Source organism: Talpa occidentalis, unplaced genomic scaffold (assembly GCF_014898055.3).
Source record: "Talpa occidentalis isolate TD23 unplaced genomic scaffold, MPIMG_talOcc4v2.1 talOcc4.10, whole genome shotgun sequence".
Lineage (NCBI taxonomy): Eukaryota > Metazoa > Chordata > Mammalia > Eulipotyphla > Talpidae > Talpa > Talpa occidentalis.
The window spans coordinates 8,592,729-8,619,915 of record NW_023600993.1 but is presented as its reverse complement, the minus strand read 5'-3'; the positions used below and the strand labels follow the sequence as shown (position 1 = coordinate 8,619,915).

At 53.4% G+C, this 27,187-nt stretch overlaps 2 protein-coding genes across 5 annotated transcripts in view; one reads left to right on the top strand and one right to left on the bottom strand.

The window, feature by feature from the left end:
• CFAP92 (cilia and flagella associated protein 92 (putative)) overlaps positions 1–8,760 on the top strand; it is a 36,173-nt gene extending 27,413 nt beyond the window's left edge. For 3 of the 4 annotated variants that reach the window (XM_037523864.2, XM_037523874.2, XM_054701027.1), the window contains 2 exons: positions 17–155; positions 1,866–8,758. In XM_037523864.2, the coding sequence (XP_037379761.2) occupies positions 17–155; positions 1,866–1,900 (174 nt within the window). In that variant the 3' untranslated portion in view covers positions 1,901–8,758. Of the gene's footprint in view, positions 1–16; positions 156–1,865 lie in introns of all 4 variants that reach the window. The other variant, XM_054701042.1, reaches the window with a different exon arrangement.
• Positions 440–25,684, bottom strand: ACAD9 (acyl-CoA dehydrogenase family member 9). Its single transcript, XM_037523905.2, has 18 exons — positions 25,507–25,684; positions 20,956–21,049; positions 20,022–20,123; positions 15,472–15,578; positions 14,467–14,567; positions 13,307–13,385; positions 12,257–12,431; positions 10,665–10,738; positions 8,010–8,085; positions 6,557–6,627; positions 6,220–6,339; positions 5,012–5,140; positions 3,436–3,515; positions 2,741–2,867; positions 2,537–2,614; positions 2,027–2,155; positions 1,571–1,643; positions 440–952 (listed from the first exon to the last, which is right to left on the bottom strand). Exons 1-18 carry the CDS (start codon positions 25,654–25,656, stop codon positions 852–854), a joined length of 1,866 nt encoding a protein of 621 aa, XP_037379802.1. The 5' UTR covers positions 25,657–25,684; the 3' UTR covers positions 440–851.
• Positions 25,685–27,187: the final 1,503 nt, after the last annotated feature.

Sequence of the window (27,187 nt, the reverse complement as noted above, 5' to 3'; positions counted from 1 at the left end):
ACCACCCCTGGTTTAGGAGTGGAGGGAAAAGGCACCGTTTGGGAATGTGCTGGATCGAGAGAGGTGGAGCTGGGACAAGCGCCACCAGGACTTCGACCTGTACAAGAAGCCACCACCTTTCCTCGAGCTGCCCCCTCCCCCGAGGCCTGTGACAGGTAAGACCCTGGCCGGGCCTCCCGATTTCTCAGCTATAAAATGAGGATGGCAGGAGCCAGGTCTCTCTGGACACTCTGGGATTCAGTGGGTACCAGCCACCCCTTCAACCGCATTTACAGGTTCATAGAGAACCCATATTTGTTGGTCAGCAGAGCGGGTTTCTCCACTCACCCAGACTGACGCTGGGCCCCAGTTTATCTAGCAGGTGAGGGCGGAAAGGCCCGCGGCCACCTAAAGACGCCGCACAAAGCAGACAAGGCGCCTCGGGGGTGGGGGGGGGGCTCAGCCTGGCCCTCAGCTGCCCTGCCCACAAGCAGGCAGCTACCACCACAGGGGGCTCTCCAGGCCATGCGGTCACCTGGCAGAGGTGGGATCTGAGGGAAAACACAACTAGGAGAGAAAACCACCACCGTTTTATCTTTTTTGTTAAGTGTTAATGTTAAGCTATTCCCTGGGAAATGTGTGGGCTAATAGAAAAACAGCCAGCCTCGGGCCAGAGGGCACCGCAGAACCCCTTCAAGCCCTGGGTCAAGAATTTCATTCTGTGTCTCTTCAGATCCTGGGGTCAGGTCAGGCAGCAGTCCCTGTAGGGCAAAGCTGAGCAGCAGCTCCTTGGGCAGGGAGAAAAACTCGGGTCAAGTTATAAAACCCTTAAATTCTCCACCTTGGAAAAGAAGCCGTCCAGTGCCCTCTACTCAGGATGTCCTGTCCAGGGGGTGGGCACAGATGTAGGTTCGCTTCTCCAGCACCTGCTGGGACACTTTCTTAATCTGCTCGTCGAGGTTTTCTGGAGCATCTAGGAAGGAAGGGTGGGTGATCTTTGGCACCAGGGTAAACGCTGGTGGAGCTTTTCTCCTAACAGAGGCTGCCCAATGGCCATACCCCTCCTGCAGGCTCCTGGGAGTGTGTGGCTGAGGGAGAAACTAGATAGGGGTTTTATGTCAAATAACCATGGGCTCATTCTGGTTTCCCTACAAAACTCCAGGTCTGGGGGAGCAGGCACTTGCATGTCTGGCCCTGCAGAGCGACTGTGACAGCCTGAGGGCTAGCAGGACGCTGGAAAATTTTAAGGGCCTGAAGGAGAATTTTAACTGGCCAGCCGCTCTGACACAGCCAAGGGCTAGGGAAGAGGAAGAGCATTCCAGACAAGCTGAGCAGCAGGAACAAGCCCCCACACAAGCCAGGACATCTGCGAGACAGCAGGCTCACTTAGCTGGGGGGGGCGGGGGGAGGGACAGGACAGGTACCTGCCTCCTTCCTCTGTGAACCAGCACTGGCAGCGTCTAGATGGGCCAGGCACACAGGGCCCCCGCCAGGGCTCTGTCACAGGTGAACCCGGCCCTCCCTCAAGATGTCCAAGAGAAACACCTCACCTGGAATTGGGCCCTCTCCTCCCCCGAGTCACCCCACTTACACTTGTCCAGCTGAGCCAGGGTGAAGAGGTTCTGGTAGTAAGCTTCTGTGCAGAAGGTGTTGGCCAACAGAACCTGCCGGAAGTGAAGTCAGAAAGGATAGCTACTGAGAACTCCAGGAAACCCGTCTTGTGTCTGAAGCAAACTAGCTCTTGCCTGTCTTCCCTCTGGAGCGGCAGTGGGCTACTGCAGAACAGCACAGACAGGTGCTCGTGGGGCCCCTTCCAGCAGGGTGAAGGCCAGTGGGGTGAGGACCCTGGGTCTGGGCCATCACTCACCCTCCCTTCTCTCCCTCAGGTGGGATGCTGAAAGGGAGCGGCCCTGCGTCTTGAGCTGTAGACCTGACGCATCGCCATGGGCCGCACCACAGCCTGCAGTTTGTCCAGTCCCTCCCGCCCTCGGCCCCCTAGACACGTCTTCATTAAAATGAAGTAGGACAAAGCCGCGGCCGGGCTCACCTCATGGTCATGGTTGCGCAGGCCTATGCGGATGGAGCGGCTGGCCCGGGACAGCACGGCCGTCATGCCGTACAGGTTGATGAGGATGTTGGCCACTCTCTTCAGGACCATCTGCTCCTCCACGATGGTCTGGAACGCAGAGCCCCCTGTAGAGACTTGCCACCCAGACACCACCCTGCCTGGTGTGTCCTCACCTGTCCCTGAGCCTCGCCTTATGCTTGGAGGAGGTAGAGGAGCTGCTTTTCCCTCGTAGGTCTGGGCAGGGGACAAGCAAGGCCAGGTCTCTCCTGAGACAGAGGCTGGCAGTCACACCTCCTCAGCTGCAAGCCCCCCGCCCCCGCTCGCTGTGTGGCCCCTGGGACAGGCAGACAAAGCCCACCTGAATGAGGACCAGGATATCTTCCCAGGGCTGGTCCTAAAGGCAGACGCAGCAAACGTCTCATGGAAGCGGCTGTCTCCACCCATCAAGTTGCAGGCCTCTGCATCCCCAACCTGGCAGGGCCCCAATACCTTGCCAAAGCGGAGCAGCAGCGTCTCTACGGTGCGGCCAAAGTAGTACACATTTTCCTCAAGCTTGCTGGCACTGTCCTGGGGACAGGGGACAGGGTTAGGTGGCGGGGGCGTATCAGGTGCCCCTCCCAGTTACTTCCCTACTAGGAAGGAGATATGGACAGGAGGGCATCCACATGGGGCACACATACTGGGTCCACTCACCCCAACACTGGGATGCACAGCTCCAAGCTTCCCTGTCAGCCCCATGTCCACACTTCGGCCCAAGGTGTCCCGAAGTCTCCGGCCAACGGTCTCCATGACGGTGGCCACGTTGCCCTGTTTAAGCTCCCTGCAGAAAGTCCCGTGCCCTGAAACATGGCCCCTCAGCACCACAGCACCCCATTCTGCCTCCCTGACTCTGAAGCCATAGAGAGCAGCTCAGGACTCTGGTCCTCCCCGTAGTATGCTGGACACTGGCTGCAGGCTGAGCCCTGTCAGAACAGCCAGGCCACTCTGAGCTGGAGCTAGTTTCAGGTGGTTCTGTCCCAGTTATGGGGTCTGAAAATGCTCTGAGCAACCCATCCTTAGGCTCCGGCAGAGATTTCTAATTGCTCTGGTGCCAGGATCAGGCTCTCAAGGCTCTGTGGCTCTCAAAGTCTGGCCCGTTAGAGTCACCTCTCTTGCCTCAGGTTCTGAAAACTCAGCTCCCCATGGGAGCTGCTAGGGAAGAGGGCTTCCGGGGCAGCTGGCAGTACCTGCTGGGGAGGGCCAAGCTCTGGACCTGGCTTTTAAGGCCCTCACCCCCCACCCCTCTAGTCTGCACCATTCCCAGGGCAGGGCAGCCCCTTCTGCTGCTGCCCAGAATGGGCCCCTACTGGCAGGTGGGACCTGAGATGCCCAGCGAGAACGGCACCTACTTGACCCTTGCCGTCAGGACTCGTCCAGCATGCTGCAGGCCTGTCAGGGCGATGTACATCCGGAGAATCTCGTTGGTTCCCTGTGGTCAGAAGAATGGAGGTCAAAGGCCTGCCACTGCCCGCTTACCTGCACTGAGGAAGTCACTGCTTCGGAAGCAGCTGAGAGCAAGGCTGTGACCACAGGGGTCAGGGCAACACGCAGGGGACAAGTGGGGAGCTAGCCAGATGGCTGTGGTGTCCTTCTGCAACTTCCCGCCTCTCCAAGGCCAGCCGTACAAGGACCCTTACTTCCTTCCGCTCCCTAAAGCCTCGCGTCTTTGTAACGGGAGAAAGCGCTTCCGGTGTGCGTGTGTGTGGGGGGGTGGGGGCTGACATCCAGGTGCCTCACGTGCTGGCCTAGGCCAGTCCTCTGGGAAGCCACGACCACAGAGGAGGTGCGGCTGGCAGCGCCCCCATGTCAGGGTCAATGCCCAGAGGGCCCCCTCCCCCTGTGCACAGGCTGGCAGTGGTGTCCATGGAAGACGCGGTGCTGGAGGGCGGATGCGCGACCATCCGGCCAGACGGGCACCACAGACAGCGGGACTTGCAGGAAAGGAAGGGGCAGGGTGCAGGCCTCCAGGCTAGCCCAGGCCCTCGCACCCCCGCCAAGCAGTGTCCAGATGGGTGCATCTGCTTCACCCGGGGGGCTCTGCACCCCACAGCCACCGAGCCCCTTGCTGCCTGCCCCACCCGGCCAGATGCGCAAACGTGCCAAGACGGAGATGGGGCCTCAGTAGGGGCGAGCCCAGGGCAGCAGTGCCATGACCCACCCAGGGGCCCAGGATCCTAGTGCCCTCAGGCTGCCGGGTCCTGTATGCCCACTGAGGGAGACTGCAGAGCTGGGCCTCGGGGGTGCGCATGGCAACCAAAGCAGCCGGCACGGTCTTCCTCTGGGGAGGAGCTCAGAAGCTGCGCCCCAAGGGCAGCCAGTTTCAGGGTGCCTTTGGGAACCTCACCCAATGCTCAGACGCCAAGCCTGACCCTGGTGTCAGGTCTTCACCCTGCACAGTCCACACCCATTCTAAAAGCCTCCCACAAGCCATCGCCTCCAACCTGCCCCCACATTAGCCTCGGGGAATCGCCTAGAACACAAGCAAGCAAGTCCTCCCTCACTTGGAAACCTCCGGTGCTGCTCACCTTTGCCCCCGATTCATCTGCTTATCAGCCGAAGCCTTTATGCCATGGCCAAGGGCCACGTGTTGTCTCACGAGATACCAGCCCCTGCAGCCAGCGGTGCAGCTCTGCTGCAGGAATCCTCCGTCAGGCTGCACAGATGACGAGCACCCAGAGGTGCTCCAGTCTCCCCAAGTTCCCCAGCCACCTAGCACATGCTCCCTGAGCTTGCTCTCCAGGCCGGGGCCCACACGCAGCAGCAAGAGTGAAGTGCCCAAAGCCCTCACAGGGGCCTGTGGAGCTGCGTCAGTAGAGGACACCCAGGAGCAGAGCCCAGGCCCAGCACGGGGTTGCAAGGGCGTGGGTGAGAGTGGGCGCCAGGCAGCATGGCTCGGGGTCAAGGGCTCCGGAGCAGGGCACTCACCTCAAAGATGAGCAAGATGCGGGCGTCACGCAGCATGCGCTCATACGGATACTCCTTCGTGTAGCCAGAGCCCCCCAGGATCTGCAGTGCCTCGCTCACGCACTGCCAGGCCGCCTCTGAGCTGAACACCTGCCACAGACCCAACGGCAAGGTCAGCACGGGGACGGGGTCCTTCCAAAACGAGGACCTCAGCCTCAGGGATGGGCAGCTGGGGGTGGAGAGGAGGCTCCGTGTGGCGAACCCAGTTTTTGGAGGCGCCTGGCCCAGTCTCACAGGGTGACCCCGACCTCGCCCTTCCATGCCCGGAGAAACCCGTCCTTTTAGAGCCTGCCTCAGATGTTGATTCACCCGTACCGGAAGCCGGCCCAGGCCCGTTTGCAGGCAGCGCACTCCTCTGCACTTGAACTACTTGGCTGGACACCTGGCCCCAGGGGCCGGTTTATGTGTCCACGTGTGAACATGGCAAAGGCAGGGCTGTGCTCAGCTCTGGGCTGTTTCTGGAAGAGGGCGTGTGTGACGATGGTGAAGGTAATGAGAGATGAGACTGAGCAAACACACCAGCCGACGTACAAAGGCTCCACACAGGACTGATGACACCGCCCCCTCACCTCCCAGGCACACCCGTCGACGCCAGACGTTCACTTCCCCGGCTGTCAGGCCTCTCGCCGCCCTGAGAGTTTAATTCGAGAGACCAGTAGGACTAGAAGCAGGGCTCTCAATTCTGTAACAGGAAAGTGACACTGCCCTCCCCGAACAAGACAGAAGCCCAGAAGGTACTGGCTAACCAAGATTTCACTGAAGGGAGTTTTGACACCAAAAGCAGAAAGCCCACAGACTCGGCGTAAGACAGTCCTTCCCACGAGGCTAGCTGCGCTTTATCCCGACAGGCACTGGCAGCCATGGAAGTTACAACACGTGGTCTGGATTGTCCTTTGCAACCACCCACCGACATCTTGGCACACATGGCACTGGGGAGACTGTCTACAACCTGACACCAACTGCGCATGGTGCTTGCTGCGTGCCCCGTGCTATGCTGGTTTCCCCAGCTCTGTGCTAGGGCTGTGCCTGGCACAGGGTGGGCATGTCACAAGCACTGGGTCAGTGACAAGCTGCCCTATAAGCTGAGGAACAGAGGAAGGTGGCGAGAGTGACGAGGTCTAAAAGGCCGCGAAGAAGCCTCAGTGCCAGCTTTCTGGCTAAGCTGTTACCTTCACCATGGCAGCCTCGATGGAGCAGTCGGGAAAGCCAGGCCGGTCCAGCATCCCTGCCGTGAGGTAGGCCATGCTTTCCATGACGTAAGTCTTCTGGGCCATCAGGGCAAACTTTTCCTGGAGAGTTCAGGAAAAACACAAACAATCTGCATGTGCCGAGACTCAGCAATGCCAACTGGCACAGCAAAGTCCAAAGTTGCACAGCCCAGGAGAGACCGGCCCAGGCAGCAACAAGAGGGAGCTGAATCGCCACACGAGGCTCACCAGGACTGACCCCACGCCTCAATGCCCACAAAATGCAGTCAACAAATGAGGCACCCCTGACTTTTAGTACCTGAATCAGTCCGAATTCACTGAGGGTCTTGTTGAACTGCTTCCTCGTGCAGGCATACTCAGCAGTCATTCCTGGGGAAGAGCACAGCAGCACAAATTTTCTGGTTGGTCTGAAATGATTTCCTAAGGTTATCATCATCTTTGTCCAAATGCTCAGGCAGCAGCTGAGAGAACTGGGTGTACTGAGGTGAGGCCAAAGGCCTGAAAAAGAGCCCCCGACCCCCTTCTAGCTTCTCGAATCCAACATTTTTTTAAACCAGCTAGTGGTCAAGATTTCATCCTCTGAATGACACACTATGGACCCCAGAGTTGCTGCAGACTCCATGAGATGCCTGTTCAAGGTGCTGGCACAGGCCAGGCCCCCAGAAGCTTCTTGACAGAGGTGGGAGCAGGCCCCACCTGTCCTAGCCATTAGGGCAGGCTGATTTGAAAGCGCTGGTCTGGAACCTCAGGGTGTGTAGTTGTGAACAGAACAGTGTCAGGGCCTGGCCCTGAAGGAACCCAAGTGAGCTCGGCAGTGCCCGACCCTCCCCTGCACGGGCTTTCTCTGGGTCTGCACAGGCATGAGCCACTGACAAACTGGTCCCACATCACGCATTTCTGGGTTGGTGTCTCATTCGAGGTTCTACATCAGGACAGGCTGATCATGAGCTTTCCCCACTCCCACCCCTCTGCTTGAAGACTCTTGCACAGAGCATTCCAGATGGGAGAGCAGAGGCCCAGAGGGCTGCCGGGCCTGGGAGCAGCTCAGCAACGAGACGAGTCCTGAGGGTGGAGTTGGACAGGGTCAGCTTTTAGGCCCTGGTGCATGGCCTTACCCTCTGGGCCTCGGCCCCCTCATCTGTAACACGGAGGTAAGAGCCCCAAAAGCATTCCTGTCCCCACCTTGTCCTGAAGGAGGCGCTTCCTGAGCGTGGTGGTAAGTCTCCCCGGACCCCCCCGCCCCTGCAGGCAGAGCTCGGGCAATCGCCTCACCATGTGAGGGTGGTAATGGCGTTTCATGCCCAACAAGTACACTAGAGGGCGCTGTGACTCGCGTGGCAAAGGCTGACCTTGGCTCAGGTAACCTACCGACCAAAGCGGGGATCCAGAGGCCAAGGGGCCAGGGCTCCCTCTACGGTGCAGTCACCCACAAAACAGTCTTGGGGGAACGAGCGCTAGTGTTTATCTGGACCCGGCAGCCTTTCGCTGTCGGAGCAGCAGCCCCACCGGGCCTCTGACAACGCCTACGCCCCTCTCCCCGGCTCTGTGGGTGAGCAGGCCCAGTGGGGGATCACGGTTACTAGCTACGCTCTGCAGACAGACTGAGGATGTTTTCTGGTCTACACTGAAGACCCGATTCTAAACTTCTGGCCGTTTTTCCCGGTGGCCTGGCTCAGCACAGCCTCCGGGCTGGGGGCTGAAGCTGGGCGAGAGGCCCCGCACCCCGAGGGCCCCGTCCCTGACTCACCCACCGATCAGTTTCTTCAGCATGCCGGCCACGGCGGTGCCCAGGCTGAAGCGCCCGCTGTTGAGGATGTTCATGGCCACCTGCGGGAGGAGGGAGGCTCGCTGCCAGTCTGCTCCTCAGCGAGCTGCTCTCCCGCCGCGCCAGTCCTCACGGGACCAGAACACAGTTCCCATACCCCAAAATGAGGCACCCGTCAGTGCAGGGGCCTCACACACATCCTTGTGCGCCCCCCCGCCACAAGCCACGGACACCATCACTCCAAAACAACAGACCGATTCCAGTCCTGGGAAGAGTGGAAAGGAACAAGCACATGGCGCACCTCGCAAGTCGTGGAGACTCCGGCCAAGCTTCAGCATCAGGATCCTCATCTTACAGATAAGAACCCCCGGTTCAGAGGATGAGGTGCTCACGCCAGGTCACACGCAAGCATCTGCTAACATCCAGGCCTGTGCTCTCTCCCTACACCCCAGGGCACCCGGCTATGTTCCGCCATGATCCTCCACCCCCCAACGCCAGCGTTGTCACGGGGTGACCGTCAGCTCCCCTCCTCCAGCCCGTCTTCCTACTGCATGCGCGTGGCGGTCAGCAGCTGGTGACGAGACAGGCGGGTGCTGCTGCCCGCGCTCTGCCTCCCCAGTGCTGGGCAGTCCAGATCCAAGGCGGCCTTCCCTTCTGGGCCCAACGGGGTGGAGACAAACCCAACTAGACAGCAGGGGGCCAGCGGTGTGATGGGGAGACTAAGGGGAGGGCACTCGTCCAGGGGGACAGGTAGAGAGGGGTGCCAGGCCCTTCAGGACAGAAGGGCACAGGGCCGAAAGGGCAAGAGCCCCCCAAGGGTGGCTGTGCGCTACCAGGCCTCTGCTCAAGCCCATGCTGGCCCCCTGGGAGGCCTGGAGGGCAGCACTGGGGCTAGCAGCCCACAGCAGTCCGTGAACTCCGTGGCTGTTCTACAAGCTCACCTTCTAGTCCCGAGCTGCCGTGCGCTGAACGCCGCTGACAGGCGGCCTGGATCAACGAAGCACACAACTCACAGGGCGCCGCCAGGCAACCTGAACGGGGCTGCGGGGAGCAGAGCTAACGGCCTGCTTTCTGCCCCCAGCACTTGCCAGCTTATCGCCTTCTCCATACAAGTTTCTTCTACAATTCCCACAACGATATTCTAGATCACAACTTCCCAGAGCAAGCTAGACGCTGTCCTTCCAACAACCCGGCACACCTGTCCTCGTCTCTGTGGGGCCTGACGGCTGACCACGCCTGATTGCCCCAGACTCTTCCTCTAATGTCACGTCAGCGCGCCAGTTTCGCATTGCCTTTGATCCATTTCGGGTCTCTGGAATCGCTTGAGTGTATCACACTTTTTGGCAACCAGGCTGCCAAGCAACCGCACTAGTAATTTTTTTGAAACGGGCTATTTTCTTTGCATAGCCAGACAATCACGCTTCACCTCACACAACGGAGCTTCCAGGGCGCAGTGCTGGGAAGGCTGCGGGGAAGCATTCCCACACGCTTCTGGGGAAACGGACCCTGCCCAACTTCCCAGCAGGCAGCGTGACAACAGGGATCAAGAACACAGCACGACCACACCTCCGGACACGCGCAGCTCACTGGCGGCGTTTAAACTCAGGAAATAATCAGACCAGCGTGCCGCCGTCCGCACAAGCACAAGCACCACGCAGCGTGGCTCCGAGGAGGCAGCTGTGAACAGCGGAGCCTCCTGTCCTAGGAGCCGGTAGTGGGCACAGTCGCGTCACTAGGAGAAACGCCCCGTGGCACTGACGCCAGCACCGCAGTCTGCTGGCACCAGCTGTGGGGAAGCGGCTCAGGAACGCTTCAGTGCGAGTACTTTTGTTTTTGATGTTGAACATGATCAGTCACGAAGGAAGCACAAATCAGGCCACGATGAACTGAAATTCCAGTGTTCACACAAAAACTTGTACGTGACTATTCACAGCCGCATCACTGGTGATAGCCCAAAAGTGGAAACTCCCGGCACCCACCAGGTGATGAACGCAGAGGTGACCCAGCCGCGCAGCCGACTGTCAGCCGCCAGTGAAGTGGCAGCTGCTTCCACACAGCGGAACCTCGAACACACGTTGTGACGTGAAGAGTCAGACACAAAAGACCACGCATTGACTCCACTGTGTCATGCGTTCAAAATAGGCGAATCCATGGAAACAGGAAGGGGAAGGGAGAGGGGAATCAGAGGGTTGGTATTTCTCTTGGGGGTGCCGGGAATGTCCTGGCCCCACATCGTGGGACGGCTGCCAGTGGAGGTACGAGAAGCCACTAAAGTGCACGTTTGAAAACGGTCCATTCTAGGCTACCTGAGTTACCCCTCAAACAAGTTCACAGAAAAGACAAAACAACTAAGTGACTCCAAGGGAAAAACAACTAGGGTCAGGACGCCAGTCCCCAGTGCCTGCGGCCTTCTCACACACCCGCTAGAGGGAGGAACCCGCGTTCCTCCAGGCAAACCAGGTGGGAGATGAAGGTGGAGACCCGGCGGGAACCACACAGCCCTCTCCTGGAGCTGAGCTCCTCTCGGAGAATCCCAGGTGCACTTGGCAAGCGCAGGCTGGTCAGGACAGAAAGTTGGGGGCCAACAAACTGCGCCCCTGAAACCACAGGGCACTCACTGGGGCTGCTACTGGCCACTCACCTTAAATCCGCCTCCAACCTCTCCAAGGACGTTTTCGACAGGCACCCTGGTGTTCTCAAAATGGACCTCACAGGCTGAAACACAGGAAGTTTAAGACCACACCCGACCAATGCAAACCACTTTGCACTTGACCTGCACGCAAGAAATGCGCTTCATCCATCCATCCATCCATTCCCAATCTACTGACAGGACAGCACAAGAGCCCGGGTTCCCAGCCACGCGGAGCTGACATGGGTTAGGAATGCAGACAAGGTGATGTAATTATGTGGTCAGAGCTACGGGTGGAATGAACAGGGCGCAGTGACAAAAGTGGGCGCCGGGGGGCAGGTGGTGTTCTTACTGAGGGGTGAGCCAGGCTTCCCTAGGGTGACCTGTTGGGAGCCTGCTGCAAAAACCCCGTTTATATTCTGTGTGTGCCACCGTTCTGGGCAGGTCGGGTATAATCAGTTAGGCTCGTTAGTCTTCCAGGGGCCAGCGCTTTCTCAACATGGCTATCTGCACTGTCCCATGCCAACTGCTTCATCAAGGAGTCGGCCGCCTGTGAGTAACCTGACGTCTGATGACTTTCGTCAGTCTATCCCGGAAATCAGCAAAAGATTCAGAGGGTCCCTGCAATATACGCAAGAAAGACCAGTCTGGGTTTCTGGGTTGAGGCAAGCTCTGTCAGGCTCTGCGTGCTGCTAAAGCGACCTGCTGACATGCCTGATGGTCAGCTCCCCTTTGCTTTTTTTTTTTTATACCGGAGAAGCCATCAATACAGAAGCCATTTTTTGGGTCATCTGCAAAACTTATCTTTTGTTCTTTTACAGTTTTGGCTAAGGAACTTATTAATCTGTATAAGCAAAAACACAATTGTGTGCTATTTTCTTGTTCCTTTGTTCCTATCTTCAATAAAAGTTTAGGCTTGGGCCTCCCCGGTGGCGCAGCGGTTGAGCGCTGGGTTGCGAAGCTGCCCGCAGCCTCTGCAGTGCCGCTTCGATCCCCGGCTGCTCCCCGGCCACCGGAGGAGGGTCCCACATGGCACGCAGACCTCTCCTGCCGCCCGCTGCTCCCCTCAGCAGTGTACTTCGGTCCTCCTTCCTGCTCTGCTCCCCGCTCTGGCTCTGGTGAATTCTCTCACCCTCCTGCGCTTCTGACTGTACCCAGTGCTTGTATATATAAATAAATAAATAAATAAATCTTTATCAATAAATAAATAAATAAAATAAAAGTTTGGGCAGGGAGAGAGGCAGAGCTGCTCTCGACGGCTCTCCCCAGCCTCCCCCCACTGCAAATTCATTTTGACTCCGAGTCTGTTAATGGCAGAGAACTTCATCAGCTGTCCTGTCCGCGGCAGCCTTCAGGACAAGTCTGACGCATGAGAAGTCAGAGAAGGAACGAAGCAGGGCGTTTGTACTGCCCTGAGCTAGACGGGCAAGTCAGCCCACTTCCTAGCCCGCCAAGGCTGGGCCACCGACATCATTTCAAAGAACTCGTCACGAGCGTTGCGGTGGCATTCTTCATGTCACTGGATGCTCACATGGAGCCCAAACCATCGATGTCATCCCGCTGGACAGGGCTGAGGGCCCTCGTGCGCGCGCACACACACTTACTGTCGGAGCCGCGGATGCCCAGCTTATCCTCAGGTTTCCCGTTGGTGACTCCGCCAAAGTCTCTTTCTACGATGAAGGCTGTGATTTTGTCTTTTCCAGAGCCATCAGAATCTTCAATCTTGGTTTTTGCAAACACTGTAAAGATATTGGCCAGTCCTCCATTGGTGATCCAGACCTGAGGACGGAAAGAACAGGGGCTGTGGAGAAACCAGAGCATTAGGTGCCACCTCTCAGCGCCACCTGTTCCAACAGACGCTCCAGCTACCCGTGGAACTTCAGGCCAGGCTGTGAGCCCTTGGCTCCAGGGAAGCCACGCCCGCCTGAGCAGAAGGCACCGTCACCAGCCCCCATCCTGCCCGCCCAGAGCAAGGGTGTGTGTGTGGGGGGGGGGTAGATGCACGTGCACACACAAGAGCAGCAACAACACTAAGACAGCTCCGACTCTAAGGTGGGGGCGGGGCAGACAGAAGCAAAAAGGGGTGGAAGAAAGGCCAGCAGGAAAGAGACTGCTTGACAGACTACAAAGCACAGAACTTATTTGGCTCTTGATTCAAGCAAACTAAAAAACAAAATATAACACAATTAGGGAAATCTGAATGCTGACTGGAGAGCAAGAAATTACCCATTATTAAATGTGGTATTATGGTTTTAAAATAGTATAACCGTGCAGAGACCCTGCTGAGCAGTATGGACGTGACCCTGAGGGAGCAGTGCTGACAGAAGACACACCAGCCGCAAGCTGCCACACCCTCTCGAGCACGAGGAAGCTCCCTGCGCTAAGCCCCTATATTTGTCTGTATATGTCTGAAGCAGCTCGGGGTGGCTGGCACTGTGGGGGCACGCAGACTCTGGAGCCAGACGCCTTGGTTCCCATCCAGTCCTGGCATAGGACGTTGGCCAGTAGCTGAACTCTTTGAATCATTTTTTCACCCCCAAAAGGAGAGTGGGCGCCACCCAAGAGTGGAAGAGAGATGCCGGGTATGGCCTTTGTGATTCCTGGGGCGTGGAATGTGTCGGGGCGGCGGCGAAGGCCCCGGCCATGGAGCTCACCTTGGAACCGTTGAGGATGTAGTGCTTCCCGTCTTCACTCAGCGTGGCCCTGGTGCTGATGGAGGCTGCGTCACTCCCACTGCCAAGACAGATATGCGGGTGAGGAAAATAATGGTGGGAATAAGGAGGCTCTGAGGGCCAAAAAATGAGGTTTCTACTTAATACAGGGAAGCTGGCAGTTTTAAAGTAAGGAGTCACACACAGGATGTCTGTGTCCCAACTCTCCCACCTAATGGCTGCGGCAGGACAGCCGCTGACCGCCTGCACGTACATGTGTGCACTCCAGTGAAACCTGACGTACAAAATAGGAGGCCGACAGGATTTGGCCAACCCCTGCCTTATTGCAATGGGGGGAAGGGGAGCAGTGAAATCTTGGTTTTAGGTCTAAACATAGAGATGTATGCTCACAACAGGCCCACCTGAGCTCCTATAGGAAGGCAGAACACCCTAACTTCCCAAGGGAACCAGGGCCTCCCCGGTGGCACAGTGGTTGAGCGCTGGGCTGCGAAGCTGCCCGCAGCCTCTGCAGCACCGGTTTGATCGCCGGCTGCTTCCCGGCCACCGGAGGAGGGTCCCACATGGCGCGCAGACCTCTCCTGCCGCCCGCTGCTCCCCTCAGCAGTGTACTTTGGTCCTTCTGCCTGCTCTGCTCCCTGCTCTGGCTCTGGTGAATTCTCTCACCCTCCCGCGCTTCTGACTGTACCCAGTGCTTGTATAAATAAATAAATAAATCTTTAAAAAAAAAAAAAAACCAAGGGAACCAGAGGTGTACAAAGAAGTTGCCATGAGAAGCCCTGAGTCCTACACCAGCTGTTATGTCTGTGCCCCATGGCCTGGGGGTGATCACACAACCGCACTGACCCTCAGTCCCTAGTCTGGAAAACAGGGACCACCCCACTCACCCAACACACTCTGTAAGTCCCTTGGAAGCCTAAGAAAATCACTTACATGATACCGCAGCTTAAGGTACATTTTTGCAAGTCTCACTGGGGCAGAGAAATAAGGTAAAGAGAACATGGAAATGGCAAGAAAGGTGTGGAGGAGACTCTTGGGAAGATTTCAGGGAAGAGAGGACTTGACAGCAACACCCCTTTGACAGAACCACTGATGCCCGGGAGAAGCCAGGCCGCTGTGACAAAGGCATCGGGCAAGGGGCAGACCTGGCGGGCTCTGTCAGGCAGAAGGCGGCGATGTGCTCCCCACACGCCAATTTGGGCAGGTATTTGGCCTTCTGCTCCTCGCTGCCAGCCAGGATGATACCCTAAACCAAACACAGAGACAGATCTCAGCTGAGATGTGCTGCAGAACGGGGTCCTTCTGAACAAACACTGCGAGAGGAGACAGCTGGGGAGTGGCCGGGAGTCACCCTCGAGTGCACGTTCAGGGCAGCCTGGGCCTGGAGGCACTTTGGGGTCAGACACAGGGCACTTCATTGCTGCTCCCCCATTTTCTTCTGGGTGGCCCTTTGTGGGGATATCCCTTCCTGAGCCTCCACCTCATCACCACACACTGGGGTGACCCCGCTCACTGGAGGGGCAGTATGGATGGCGAAGCGCCAAGAGCGAGGAAGAGAACCCTGCTGGCTAAGGCAGGGGCTGGTCAATGAGAGCACCGACTGTGCTCAGTCTGCCCCAGGGACAGGCCCACTCTCTGGGAGGGTGCGCCAGGAGTTCGCTGCCCACTGGACTTGATATGTTTTAGGGCAGGTCTAGGTCACCCCACTCCAGTGACAGTCCCATTACGTGGGTTGTCTGTGCTCAGCATAGAAGCCAAGGCAAGCTGAGTGGGCAGCGTGCTCCCTGCTCAGGAGGGGAGGCTCACTCCAGCCCCGGGTGAGGCAGCCTCCATGGAGGCAGCCCTTATCTCATCGGGGCTTGAATGATGGAAAAAGGACAACGAGGACAAGGGGATGCAAAGGGACAGAACTGTGCCACCTAAAGGCGGCTGTCTGTATGGGGACCCAGGGCTGGGTGGCTGCAGAGGGTGTGCCGAAGGAGGCACTGCAGGACGAGGCTGCAAGATCAGCCAGTGTCCCCTCCGAGACCCCAAGGCAGCGAGCCGCATGCACTTCTGAGTAAGCGAACATGTCTCCTACCTCCCTGCCACCCACCCATGGATGCCAACAGATCTTCAGAGAGATTCGATGAAAACCCAAGATACCTGACCTTGAGGCCAATAGCTTGGTGTGCGGCCAGCATCACGCTGATCGACCCGTCCAGGCTGATGATCTCTCCGAGCCGCGCATACATGGTGTTGGAGAGACCCAGGCCACCTAGAGGAGAGAGAGATCAGCTCCACTTAGAGTCCAGTCCCACTCCCCTCCCAGGAAAGGTGCAGGGCTGCCCTGTTTCCTATTACTACAAAGGTGCACTTGATTGTCACTTGTCAAGCCTCAGTACAGATGGGTACAATGGAAACAAAAACACCCATCACACCACTGAGTGTCTTCCTTGCTGTTTCTTCAAAGAAATCACTTATCACCCAGAAAGTATGCTTCCAGATTTCTAGGTATAGAGGCACATGTAGATACATGCCTTATATAAAAATATAACAATACATGGGGCCTCCCTGGTGGCACAGGGGTTAAGTCTCAGCACTATGAAGCTGCCCGCAGCCACTGCAGAACGAGTTCGATCCCCAGCCAGGGAGCTACCCACATGGCACAGCAGACCTGTCCTGACTCACCCACTGCTCCCTTCAGCAGTGTGTTTCAGTCGATCCACCTGTTCTGCTCCCCACTCTGTCTGGTGAATCCTCTCATCCCCCACACCTCTGACCTGTACCCCAGCTCTTGTATGCATAAATAAATCTTTAAAAAAAAAAATACAAAATAGCTGTATACATAGTCGTTTATCATAACCTGTATCAAATAATTTTTAAAAGTTGTTATTCTTTTTTGAAATTTATGTTTATTCTTTTAAAAGATTTTATTTATTTATACAAGAACTGGGGTACAGGCCAGATGCGCAGGAGGGTGAGAGGATTCACCAGAGATAGAGCAGGGAGAACAGGCAGACTGACGAAATACACTGCTGAGGGGAGCAGCGGGCGAGACAGGAGAGGTCTGCTTGCCATGTGGGACCCTCACCGGCTGGCCAGGATCGAACCACACTATAGAGGCTGCGAACAGCTTCACAGCACTGCGCTCAACCGCCTGCGCCACGAGGGGAGATGTTTGCTTTTTTTATTCTTACAATGTTTGCTTTCTTTTCTCAGGTGGTGTAGTCCCCACAGAATTTCCACCACCAATTCACCTGTCCACCATCACCATAGTCCCTTGTGCTCTTCTAGCCCTCGTTTTGATCCCTTTCCTTCCCCCTCCCCTGTAGAATATCACTGATTTATAGTTGTCTGGTTTTGTTTTGTTGGGTTTTTTTTGTTATCATTTTTCCTCCTTGATGCCCTATATTCCTCCTATAAGCGAAACCATCTGTTTTTTTTCTTTTTCCTTCTGACTTATTTCACTGAGCAGTCCCTTATCAGTGGTATGGTGTGCAAAAATTTTCTCCCAGTCAGTGGGGTGTCTCTTTGTTTTGGTTAGTCTCTTTTGCTGTACAGAAACTCTTTAATTTGATATAGTCCCAGCTGTTCATCTTTTCCTTCACTATCTTTAGGTGATGCATCTTCAAAGATGTTACTGAGATGTATGTCATGTAGTGTTTTGCCTATATTTTCTTCTGTATATTTTTGGTTTCAGGTCTTATATCTAATTCTTTAATCCATTTTCATGTGCATCTTAGAAATGACAAAGTGTGGTCTAAGGTCTTGGAGCCAACAAGCAGCAGAACTGGGCCCTAAACTTGGGGTTGGGGTACTGTCCCTGGAGTCATCGCACAGCATCACTGGGAAGGGTGTCCCTGGAGGGGGCACAGTGACTGGGCTGGGTATAGTCTCCTGGCTCTGGTGATGGCACCACCCCCCTAGCTCTCCTAAACCCCATCCCTGTTTCAGTCAACACACTTTTTCTCTTGTTTCATATACTGAGTTAGGTTGGGGAAAAAAAAAAAGATGGTGGGGTCAGCAATCATATGGGAAAGGCGACAAGTAGGTGGAGACTGCTGGTGAGGGAGGAGTTAGAGGTAGGAAGGAGGCACACATGGCAGGCCAGTGCACAGGGGCCTTGGGGAGGAAGTTCAGACTCAGTGGAAAGACCTGTTTTTCAGAACAGGGGTTTCCCCATGCATCTTTAGAATGTTCCAGGCTGGGAACATTTCCCAAAACTCTTTTGGGCACATAGGTTGCTGTTACCTCAATTTCCCAAATAAGGATTGGAAAAAAGAAAATATATTAATCCCAAAGTATGTGTCTATGCATCCTCCTGAAGAGAAAGTGTCGTCACACCAGAGTGTATGGTGGAGAGTTGTAGTCTCATACCTACCCCCACACACGCACACACACACGCACACATGTGCGCTGGCATGTCCTAATTTTACACAGAAATTATTCAGAGGAAAACTAAGTACTTTTCGTCAAGAAGTCATTTTTTTTTTTAAAGGAAAGAATACAACTTTCTTTCTTTCTTTTTTTTTTTTATAGAGGCATGTTTCATTTATTTATTTATTTACTTGTTTGTTTGTTTATACATGCACTGGGTACAGTCAGAAGCGCGGGAGGGTGAGAGAATTCACCAGAGCCAGAGCGGGGAGCAGAGCAGGCAGAAGGACCGAAGTACACTGCTGACGGGAGCAGCGGGCGGCAGGAGAGGTCTGCGCGCCACGTGGGACCCTCCTCCAGTGGCCGGGGAACAGCCGGGGATAGAACCGGCGCCACAGAGGCTGCGGGCAGCTTCGCAACCCAGAGCTCAACAGCTGCACCAGCGGGGAGGCCCAAGAAGTCATTTTAAAATGACCTTGTGGGGGGCCTCCCCTGGTGGCGCAGCGGTTGAGCACTGGGCTGCGAGGCTGCCCGCAGCCTCTGCAGCGCCAGTTCGCTCCCCGGCCGCCAGCAAGGGTCCCACCAAAAAAAAAAAAAACAAAAAACCTTGTGGGGAAATGCACATCACCAGCCTGGCTCTCACGAGCCGCTTTCTTCTGCTGCTTGTTTTCTCCAAGCACTTATTTTTTTCACCTGAACAGCCCAAACACTGCTCTCCACAACCCCACCCCTACCACCTTCTTTCTGTTATCTAATATTGACACGCCTGCACATTATGGCAGACAACTCCTCTGCCACTTGTGAGTTGCAACACTGACAAGTCTCATGTCTGGACAGAGGTCAATCATCTCAAAGTTCAGATTTTTGTTTAGAAACAAGATTTGCACTTTCCCTGCAGAAGCTGTGCTACCATGTCCCACCACTAGGGGCAGCAGCAGACCGATGAGCAGCAGTTTTCCACATGTGGAAATGGGAGCTGCATTTTCAAAGGAAGACAAGATAGCATCACTTAACAGCTTCAAATATTGCAATAAACATAAACGAAGATTGGCCATCACACCAAATTTGTACTAAATTTTCACATTCTGTCTCAGATTCACCCAGCACCAGGCTGGGTGTACGTACCCATGGTCACTTACTCTACAGACAGGAGGGCCACCCACCCTTGGCTGTGGGGGAGGGCGGGGCCTAACTTTAGTCTCTGGAGAAAAACCAGAACTTCAATAAGAGCTCCTGGCTTCCGTGACTTGCTATGCAAAACCTAACTCAAGACCTGGCTGGGAGAACAGGACACCTGCAAACACCCAGCTCCCAGTCACAAAACACGGCCAGCTCTGAAAACACCCCCGACAGCTCTTACCCTCAAACACCTGATTCAAGGATGGCCGAACCTGGACCAGCCCCAGCAAAGGGGCAAGGTCAGGGCTCTGAGGACAGCGGGTACAGAGACAGGGTAAAGGCCTAGAATCACTTCTGTGACTATGTGAAAGGAGCCTGAGAGTGAAAATAAATGATACACATACATATGTGTGCACATCTTTGTGAGCGTGAGTGTGCATGCACAGGCACACACACATGTCCTGTTGCAACATTTCCTAAGTCCTCTTTTCACCACATACACATACACACAAAACTGAGATGACCAACTTCAGATTATGCAAAAATTGAGACAAGCTGTAGTGACTGACCTAGAAATCTACCAAGGCAAGATGACACTGGATCCTGGGGCAAAAGCAAGGTTTTCACTTGGGAGTTGAAAATATAACCACAATACTCCAACATTTCGTGGACAGTTCAAAGGATCAAGGGCCTGCTCGAAGGTCCACACTGGTCAAATTCCCCCACTGAACGTACCTTGGGTCTATGCTGTACACCTTACTCCTTTGCACGGAGATGAGAAGCCAGACCTGGTGGGCCCCAACACCTCTGCTCTCGCCAAGTGCTGCCCAAACCACACAAAGCACTTGTCACTCTGGAGCCAATCTTGTACCACAGAGACCAAAGGGTTTTACAGTAGAGATGACATGAAATGAGTGGTTCAGATATGAGGTAGCACACACTCGCCTGAACCCAAGGAACAATGTCCTGCCGTGGTCCTTAGCCATCTCCAAGAAGGCACAGAACTTAACAAAGCTTCCCGCCTCAGAGTCCCAAACCAGTCAGTCACCAGACAGCCACCCCAAATTTGGCCCAGTGGATGTTTTGATGAATTCCAGTAGTTTTACAGTTTGATTTTGGACATGCCTCATTTAAAGGTCACCTTTCCAGAACATAATCCTTTTTGGGACAAATGTAATTTCTTAAGAGCCAAACCAATGGAGTGGCAATTGCCTTAACTTACCGTATTCTTCCGGGACTTGAATCCCAAAAAGTCCCAGGCTCTTCAATCCTTCTAAAGTTTCATTTGGGATTTTTCCATCCCGGTCAATTTTTCGAGAGTCCACTGACAAGAAGAAATATCTTGATTAAACAAAATATAAGTTATACAAATAAAAGTAAACAAAGTGATTACACTGCAAACTGTCTCATCATGGTCATTCAGAATGTGCTCAATTTCACCTGGTTAGCCCAGCAAGAATTTTATCTTGAAAAATTACCACTAGCAGGGTCCTCCATGTTGGAGAAACACTGCGGTCAAACTGTCCTCACTGAACTCCTTCCCCAGGGAGCTCCCTCAGGCAGAGGTGGCTGCCCTGCAAAGGACCGGCTGACCACTCCAAGGGAGGGTTGCAGTCTACACAGGTGCCCTCAACCTGCCTTCTGCTGGTTGCTACCGGCCCATGAACCATTCCTGGTTCACAGCAGGGCGAGGACAGGGGCAGAGGAAGCCTTTAGGAACATGCACAGCAGTTTTACATTGCCACACAGTCAAGCACAACATCGCTGGTTATTGTCCTTGGTTGTTTTTTTGTTTTTGTTTTTGTTTTTATGTCCTTGGTTTTTATCATTTCACTTTTCGAGTTGTCCACTTTTACTGTCGTTTATAAAAATGTCTGCAACAGTCCAGAAATATTTGACAGTGGGCCTGTGCCACAAATACACTGAGCAGCTCTGAAGACGACTTATAAGCAAAGAGTGATTGGGATGAAAAAAAAAAAAAAAAAAAAGAGTGATTGGGATGATCCCTAAAGGAAAACATTATCAACAGATACTATTTCTCCATGATTTATGGCACTCAAGAATGCTTCCTCTACATATATTACTTCTAATGTAAATATCAACAATTGCTCTTGAACTGGAACTCAGTAATGATTAAAAAAAAAAATCATACATACCTTCTTCAGTGAAGAATTTTTCTACTGGTCCCACAAACTGATTGATTTCATTAAGTTCATCTTGGCGAACTTCAGGAAATGGGAAAACTTCTTTCTAAAGATAAATATTTAATAAAATTTTAATTTTTAGCAACCTTCCACAGTGGTATTATCAGTCAAAAGGGAAGCAGATTTGCTAGAATCTGAATCTGGTAGGCAGGGGTGTTATTCACTGAAGGCTGAGCCCAGAAGGTGCTGAAGACACAGGAACCATGTCTGAAATCCCACCACCTAGACACACCTCCCTCCAACTCCAGGCTTAGTTCTGATTGTGATTAACTTTCCTTTGTCAGTAACACACGTGACAATGACTGTTCTCTAACAAAGAGCTCCAGGCCAGCACCACCACATCCTGGGTTCTGTCCCTTGACCTGCTGCTTATGAATTGCGTGCCCTAAGCCAAATATCTTCACCTCTCCACATCCCCACTTTCTCTCCTGCAGCAAGCAGGTAATATTTACTGAAAGACATTGTGAAGCTCACTGTGTAACTAATGATGTGAAAGCTCTTTACTAAAATATAAAAGTTTATACTAGTTACGTTGCAAGTTCAGACTGGTTCCAAGGTCCGACATCTTGCCAGGTCCCTATTCGGCAGGGCACGTGAGCCGCTGTCCCTCCTGTTCCATGACATCTGTTCCTTGTGCTGTTACACACAAGGTGACAGGGTGCTTGGCTCTGAACTTAGCCTTGGACAAGTCACACAGTTGTTCTCAGTATGTTTCTCTCCTGTTACTGATGATACCTCAGCAGAGAACTGTGAGGCTCTAAAGAGACAGTGTGTCTGGGAACATGAAATCACTGCAAGTGCTTGTGTCAGACATCACCTCTGTTCTAGTCTCCACTTCCGGACCAGGATATCACGTAGTTTCAAGTCTGTCTCAAAATGGAGAGTGGCCATTGTTTCTGACTGCCCCACTGGGCCATGACTAGATATTGCCTGGAAGCCTCTGGCTATGTCCACAGACCCTCTGTCTTTTTGGGCTCCGGTTACCCAATAGCTGCCAGTATGACATGACTATTTGGAGTTGCACCGACAGCTGCTGAGGACTGATGTCCTAGGTCACACTCTGCCAGCTCCCACCATGTGTCTCAAGAAAGCCTTCAAAGCTGAGGTCCTCAATTTTCCCTCCAGACCTGGTATTTCTAGTCAGCCACCAAAGCCTACCTACTCTAGTAATTTGCTCCCTCCCAAATCTATTTTCTCCTCTCACGCCCCATGACTCAAATCTTATAGGTGGGTCCTTATCCAAAAGTGACAGCTGACTTAAAGGAACTTAAATGATCTAGAAGGAAAATATGCTGAGACTCATCATTTTGCAGCCTCTCAGAACAAAGGCAGCGCCTTAGTTGAAAACACAAAGGTTCTGGGCCTCCCTGGTGGTGCAGCGGGTTGAGCGCTGCACTGTGAAGCTGTCCGCAGCCAGCCAGGGAGAAACCAGACCTCTCCTGCCTTGCCCGCTGCTCCCCTCAGCAGTGTCTTTGGTCCGTATGCACAGCACTTTTCGGGGGCAAAGTAAGATTATTGTCTCTGTCTCTGGTGAATTCTCTCACCCTCCAGTGCCTCTGACCTGTACCCCGGTTCTTGTATAAATAAACAAATCTTAAAAAAAAAAAAAGAAAGAAAGAAAATACAAAGGTTCAGCCATCACCATGTCACTGGCTCCCCAGTGGGCTCTGCGCAATGAACTCTGCTGGAAGATGACAATAAGATTATTCTGTACTGTGAGCACATCAGTTAAGAAAAGACAACAGGCTGGTAGGTAGCTGGCCCTCAACTGCAACCAAGGACAGTTGCCATGGGGAGAAATCTCAGGTGCATCTGATACTAACGTTACAAAAACCAAATAAGTCCGGGTTCAATTTCTATTAGCTATTTTCAATTTTTTTATCAGTGGGACCTGCTTCTCAAATAAATCTAGTGCAGAAACAAAATACACAAACCAGGTTAACAGTCAAGTTGCTCTGGTTGAAGGTAGAGATGAGTAGAGAGGCCACCTAAATTCCTCCCACTGAAAACTCCCCAATGGCCCCTGCAGGAGCCCTGGGCACCTCTGTGAACAGCTAGTAGTCAAATGAGAGTTACTGTGTGACAACTACTGGCCCAGATGACCTTAAAGTCCCTTCTATTGTGATTTTAAGCACCTCAGTCACCACTTTCCAGTTCAAACCCCAGGAATGCTGAGACCTGATCTTGGCCTCAATCAGGGTAGCAGCGGTGAAGGTGTTTACAAGGCGTCAGATTCTAAATAGAACCAGAAGGTAGAGGAAACAGGGTTTACCATCAGATTAGACGTGGATTATGAGAATAAGGGGCATCAAAAATGACTTCACTAGTTCAGTCTGAAAAAGTGGAGCAAGAGTCACCATCAACTATAAAGAATACCAAGGAGGGGCAGGGTCTTAAAGGGGAGATCAGGATCTCAGTTCTGGATATGCTAAATCTGAGATGTCAGACACCTAAGTAGAGATTTTGTGTAGAAAGGTGGACATAAAAAGTCTGTAGTTCAGGAGAGAAATGTCAGCTCGAGAAATAAATACAAGGCATCAGGATATTGCTGGTATTTAAAGCCACAATACTAAACCAGATCATCAAAGGTGGAGTTATGGATGGAAAGAGGTCTACAGACTGGGCCTTAGAAGACTCCAACTGTGATGGCTGCAGACCACAGCATCACAGGTGTCAAGGAGGAAACCAGCAAGCAATACTGAGAAGAATTAGTCAATCAGAAAAACCAGGAGAGAATGTTTGTTTTAGAAGTAAGGAGTTATAAATCGTGTATAATGCCAGTGATGGATGGAGAAGAGACCACCAGAATTGACACTGGAGCAGTGTCAATGAAAGCAGTTTGTATTGTAAGGACAAAAGTCTGAATGATAAGTTTAAGATGCAGCTGAGCAGGAACAGCTGAGGCTGAAGATGAGGAAAGAGAATTAGTGGATCAGTGCCCTTGAGCAAATAAGGAGGCAGGGGGTCTATTGATGCGGTTGGCCTTTGCAAACAAACAGTTCATCCAAGGTAATAGAATGTAGAGCTTATGGGCACAGATGTGGGAAGCAGGGGGTAAATATGGTGGTGGAAGTTCTCATTTGACTACATGTTATTTTCTCAGTGAAACAGATGAGTCAGGTGGGCATGAGATGCGGAGGTGGTGCCAGAGGCTTGGAGAAAGAGAAACAGGATTTGGGTTCTTTCTTCATCTATGTGCTGGGAGGCACAAGGGCCCAGGACACAGTGCCACACACCCCTGATTCTGGATAAAATGGTTTCCCAAACATAAAAAGAACTAGTTTTGCATTTCCTAGTAAGGCAAACAACTCTTAATGGTCTCTATTTCTGCTTTTGTAATACCTTACAACCTTTAAGGAAAGTTCTAAAGAGAAACCAAGGAGAAACTCCTCCAGTAACAGTGTTGCTAATGCTTCAGTCAAATTCAAATAAATTTACACAAATAGTTTCTTTGGTTTGCACAGCACCTTTGGGAGGCAGAGTAAGGTTATTGTTTTTATTTTGTAGACCAGCACACTGAGGTACAGGGAGGTGAAGTGACTACCCCAAAGTCACAAGACTAGTAAATGCTGGGCCTCCCTGGTGGTGCAGGGGGTTAAAGTGCAACCTATGAAGCTATCCGCAGGCACTGTAACACCAGTTGGATCCCGGGCCAAGGAGCTACTCACATGGCACAGCAGACCTCTCCTGACTCGCCCACAGCTCCCCTCAGCAGTGTATTTCCGTCACTCTGCCTGTTCTGTTCCCGGCTCTGTCTCTGGCGAATCCTCTCACCCCACACCTCTGGCCTGTACCCCAGCTCTTGTATGCATAAATAAATAAATCTTAAACAAACAAAAAGACTAGTAAATGTTGAAGTCAGCCCTAACTATCCATTCTGCATCCTCGTGCATCTGCACAGTACCTTACACTTTGAAAAAACATTTCCCCTGTGCTACATCTCGCCCTGGGGTTTTACAACACATCAGAGAAGCAGGACATGTCACTGGTTCTATTTACAGGCTAAAAGAACTGTGGAGCAAAGTCACAGAGCCAAGGTCAAATCCAAGTCTTCCAACTGTAAGAGGTTGAGTACTTAATACCCGTTATTAAGGTACAGCTGGGTTGTGCCACTGGTGGAAGACAGTGTGGGAGTGACCTTGGAGACAGACTTTTAAGGACCCTGAATGGCAGGTGAAGGAATGGGACTCAGCTGTGGAAGCCGAAGGGCCGCTGGAATCCGAGAGGAAGCCCAAACATTTCCAGGCCAGACCGATAAGTTGCGGGTTGCATCGTCTCGCCTTGGGTTTCCCAAACTGACCTGACAAGCATTAGCTGGAACGCTTGTCAAAACCACAGATTCGCAGGGTCTCCTGCCCGGGAAAGGTCCTTGTGGGAGTCGAGTTTTAGCACGGCTCGGCCCCGGGGGGTACGGCCCGGCAGGCGCGGGCACGCTGACAAAGTTCGCCCCCAGCCCTGCCTGCTAAGGGCGCAGAGCGCAAGCGTCGCCGGGGTCGGCGTTACCTTCTCGATTTTGCCCAGGAAGAGCTCCTTGGCGAAGGCTCGGCTCCGAGGGCTGGCGGACAGCGGGCGCCGGCTGGCGGTAAAGGCCGCCAGAGCCCGCCAGGAACGCGCCGCCGCCGCCGTGCGCCACAAAAGCCCGCGGCCACTCATGCTGCCGAAGCGCCTCCGCCACAGCCGCCTGGCTCCGCGCGCGAGTCTAAGGCGCCAGGCTCGCGCCGCGCGATGACGCCACTCGCCTGAGCCGCCCACGCCGGCGCGTCGCGCTTGCGCAGCTCCCTCCGCGACCCTCCACGCCTGGGCGCTCAGGGGGCGGGGCTGCCGCCATCTTCCCGGCTGAGCGCCGGGCGGGTGCAGGCGGCGGGGGGTTTGTTTTCGCACGGTCGAGGTGGTTTCCGTAAACGCCAGCCCGCGGGGGCTCTGAGGGCGCGGGAAGCCCAGCCAGGGCCCAGCTGCTTCCAGTTTCTTCCTCTCGCCAGTTGGGGCGACGAGGCCGTGGGGGATGGGGCGGGGAGGGTGAAAATTCTCGAGCCGGGCATCTGGAGGGAGCTCTGCGCGGGTGGGAGGCTCGTGTTTTGCTTCTCAGCTTACATTTACACACAAATATATGTAAATACATAGTTTTTAAGAGAAAAGAAAAGGGATGTTTTGCCAAAGGGCAGTTGATAGGATGGGATCCAAAGGGAGTGGGGGTGCGCTGGAAAAGGCTCTAGGGCCCAGGGAGGAGCGCCAGGCACCCCCGCCGCCTCAGGACAGATCCAGGCTCTGAGCGGAGGTAATTAAGTCAGCCTGAGCCAAGATCTTCTCTCACTTTTCTTAGCTTCTCATTGTGTTTGTGACCCCTCTGTAGCATTATTGGAAAATGCTTTCTACCTCCATCATGTGACATGCTGGTGCACACTAAGTATTCCCACGGCCCGATTAAAGATGGATTTGTGGGAAAGACTTGATACCACACCGCGAAAGAAGAACGTGAAAACTTTCTTGCAAAGGGCATGCAAGCACTTGCTGTAGTCAATCAAGTAATCTGATGTGTCCGCCCTGTTTAGTGTGCTGGCTAAGCAAGTCAGAAATTAAGTAACACCTTAGTTTCTAAAACAAGCATCAGAAAAAAATTAAGTCATAAATTTCAAGTACTCTAGGAGTGAATACCCTGGAAAGAGTTTTAGAGTTCTACTTTTCCACTTTGCTCGTCTGTGAAAATTAGTATAATGCCACTTATCTCATATAGGACTTTTGTGACGACTAAGATAATCCATGTGAAAGCATCTAGGATAGTAAATTAGCGTTTTTTCTGCGATACTGATGGAGGAAAAACAATGGAAAACCAAAAGGAGACATCACAAGATTAAAACCTGACTCACACAAGGAGGTGGGGGTAGAGGGGATTAACATGACCATTACCAGCTGTAGAAATCAAGACCCTTAGGCGCCAGTGCCTTATCACAAGGCATAAGACCCAAGCAGGTATCAGACTGCTGTAGGGAGTGTCCAGAGCACAGACCCAAAAGTAAATAGAGATTGGGCCCATTGTGAAATCTCTGCTCCCATTCAGATTCTGCATAGTTATCCAACATCAGCAGCAAATAGGCCACTCCATAAAGGAATGAGCCCCTCCCAAAGAGAAGACTATCAGTGCAATCTGCACTGACACTTGGCACCTGTGTTCTTCTGCCCACCTGTG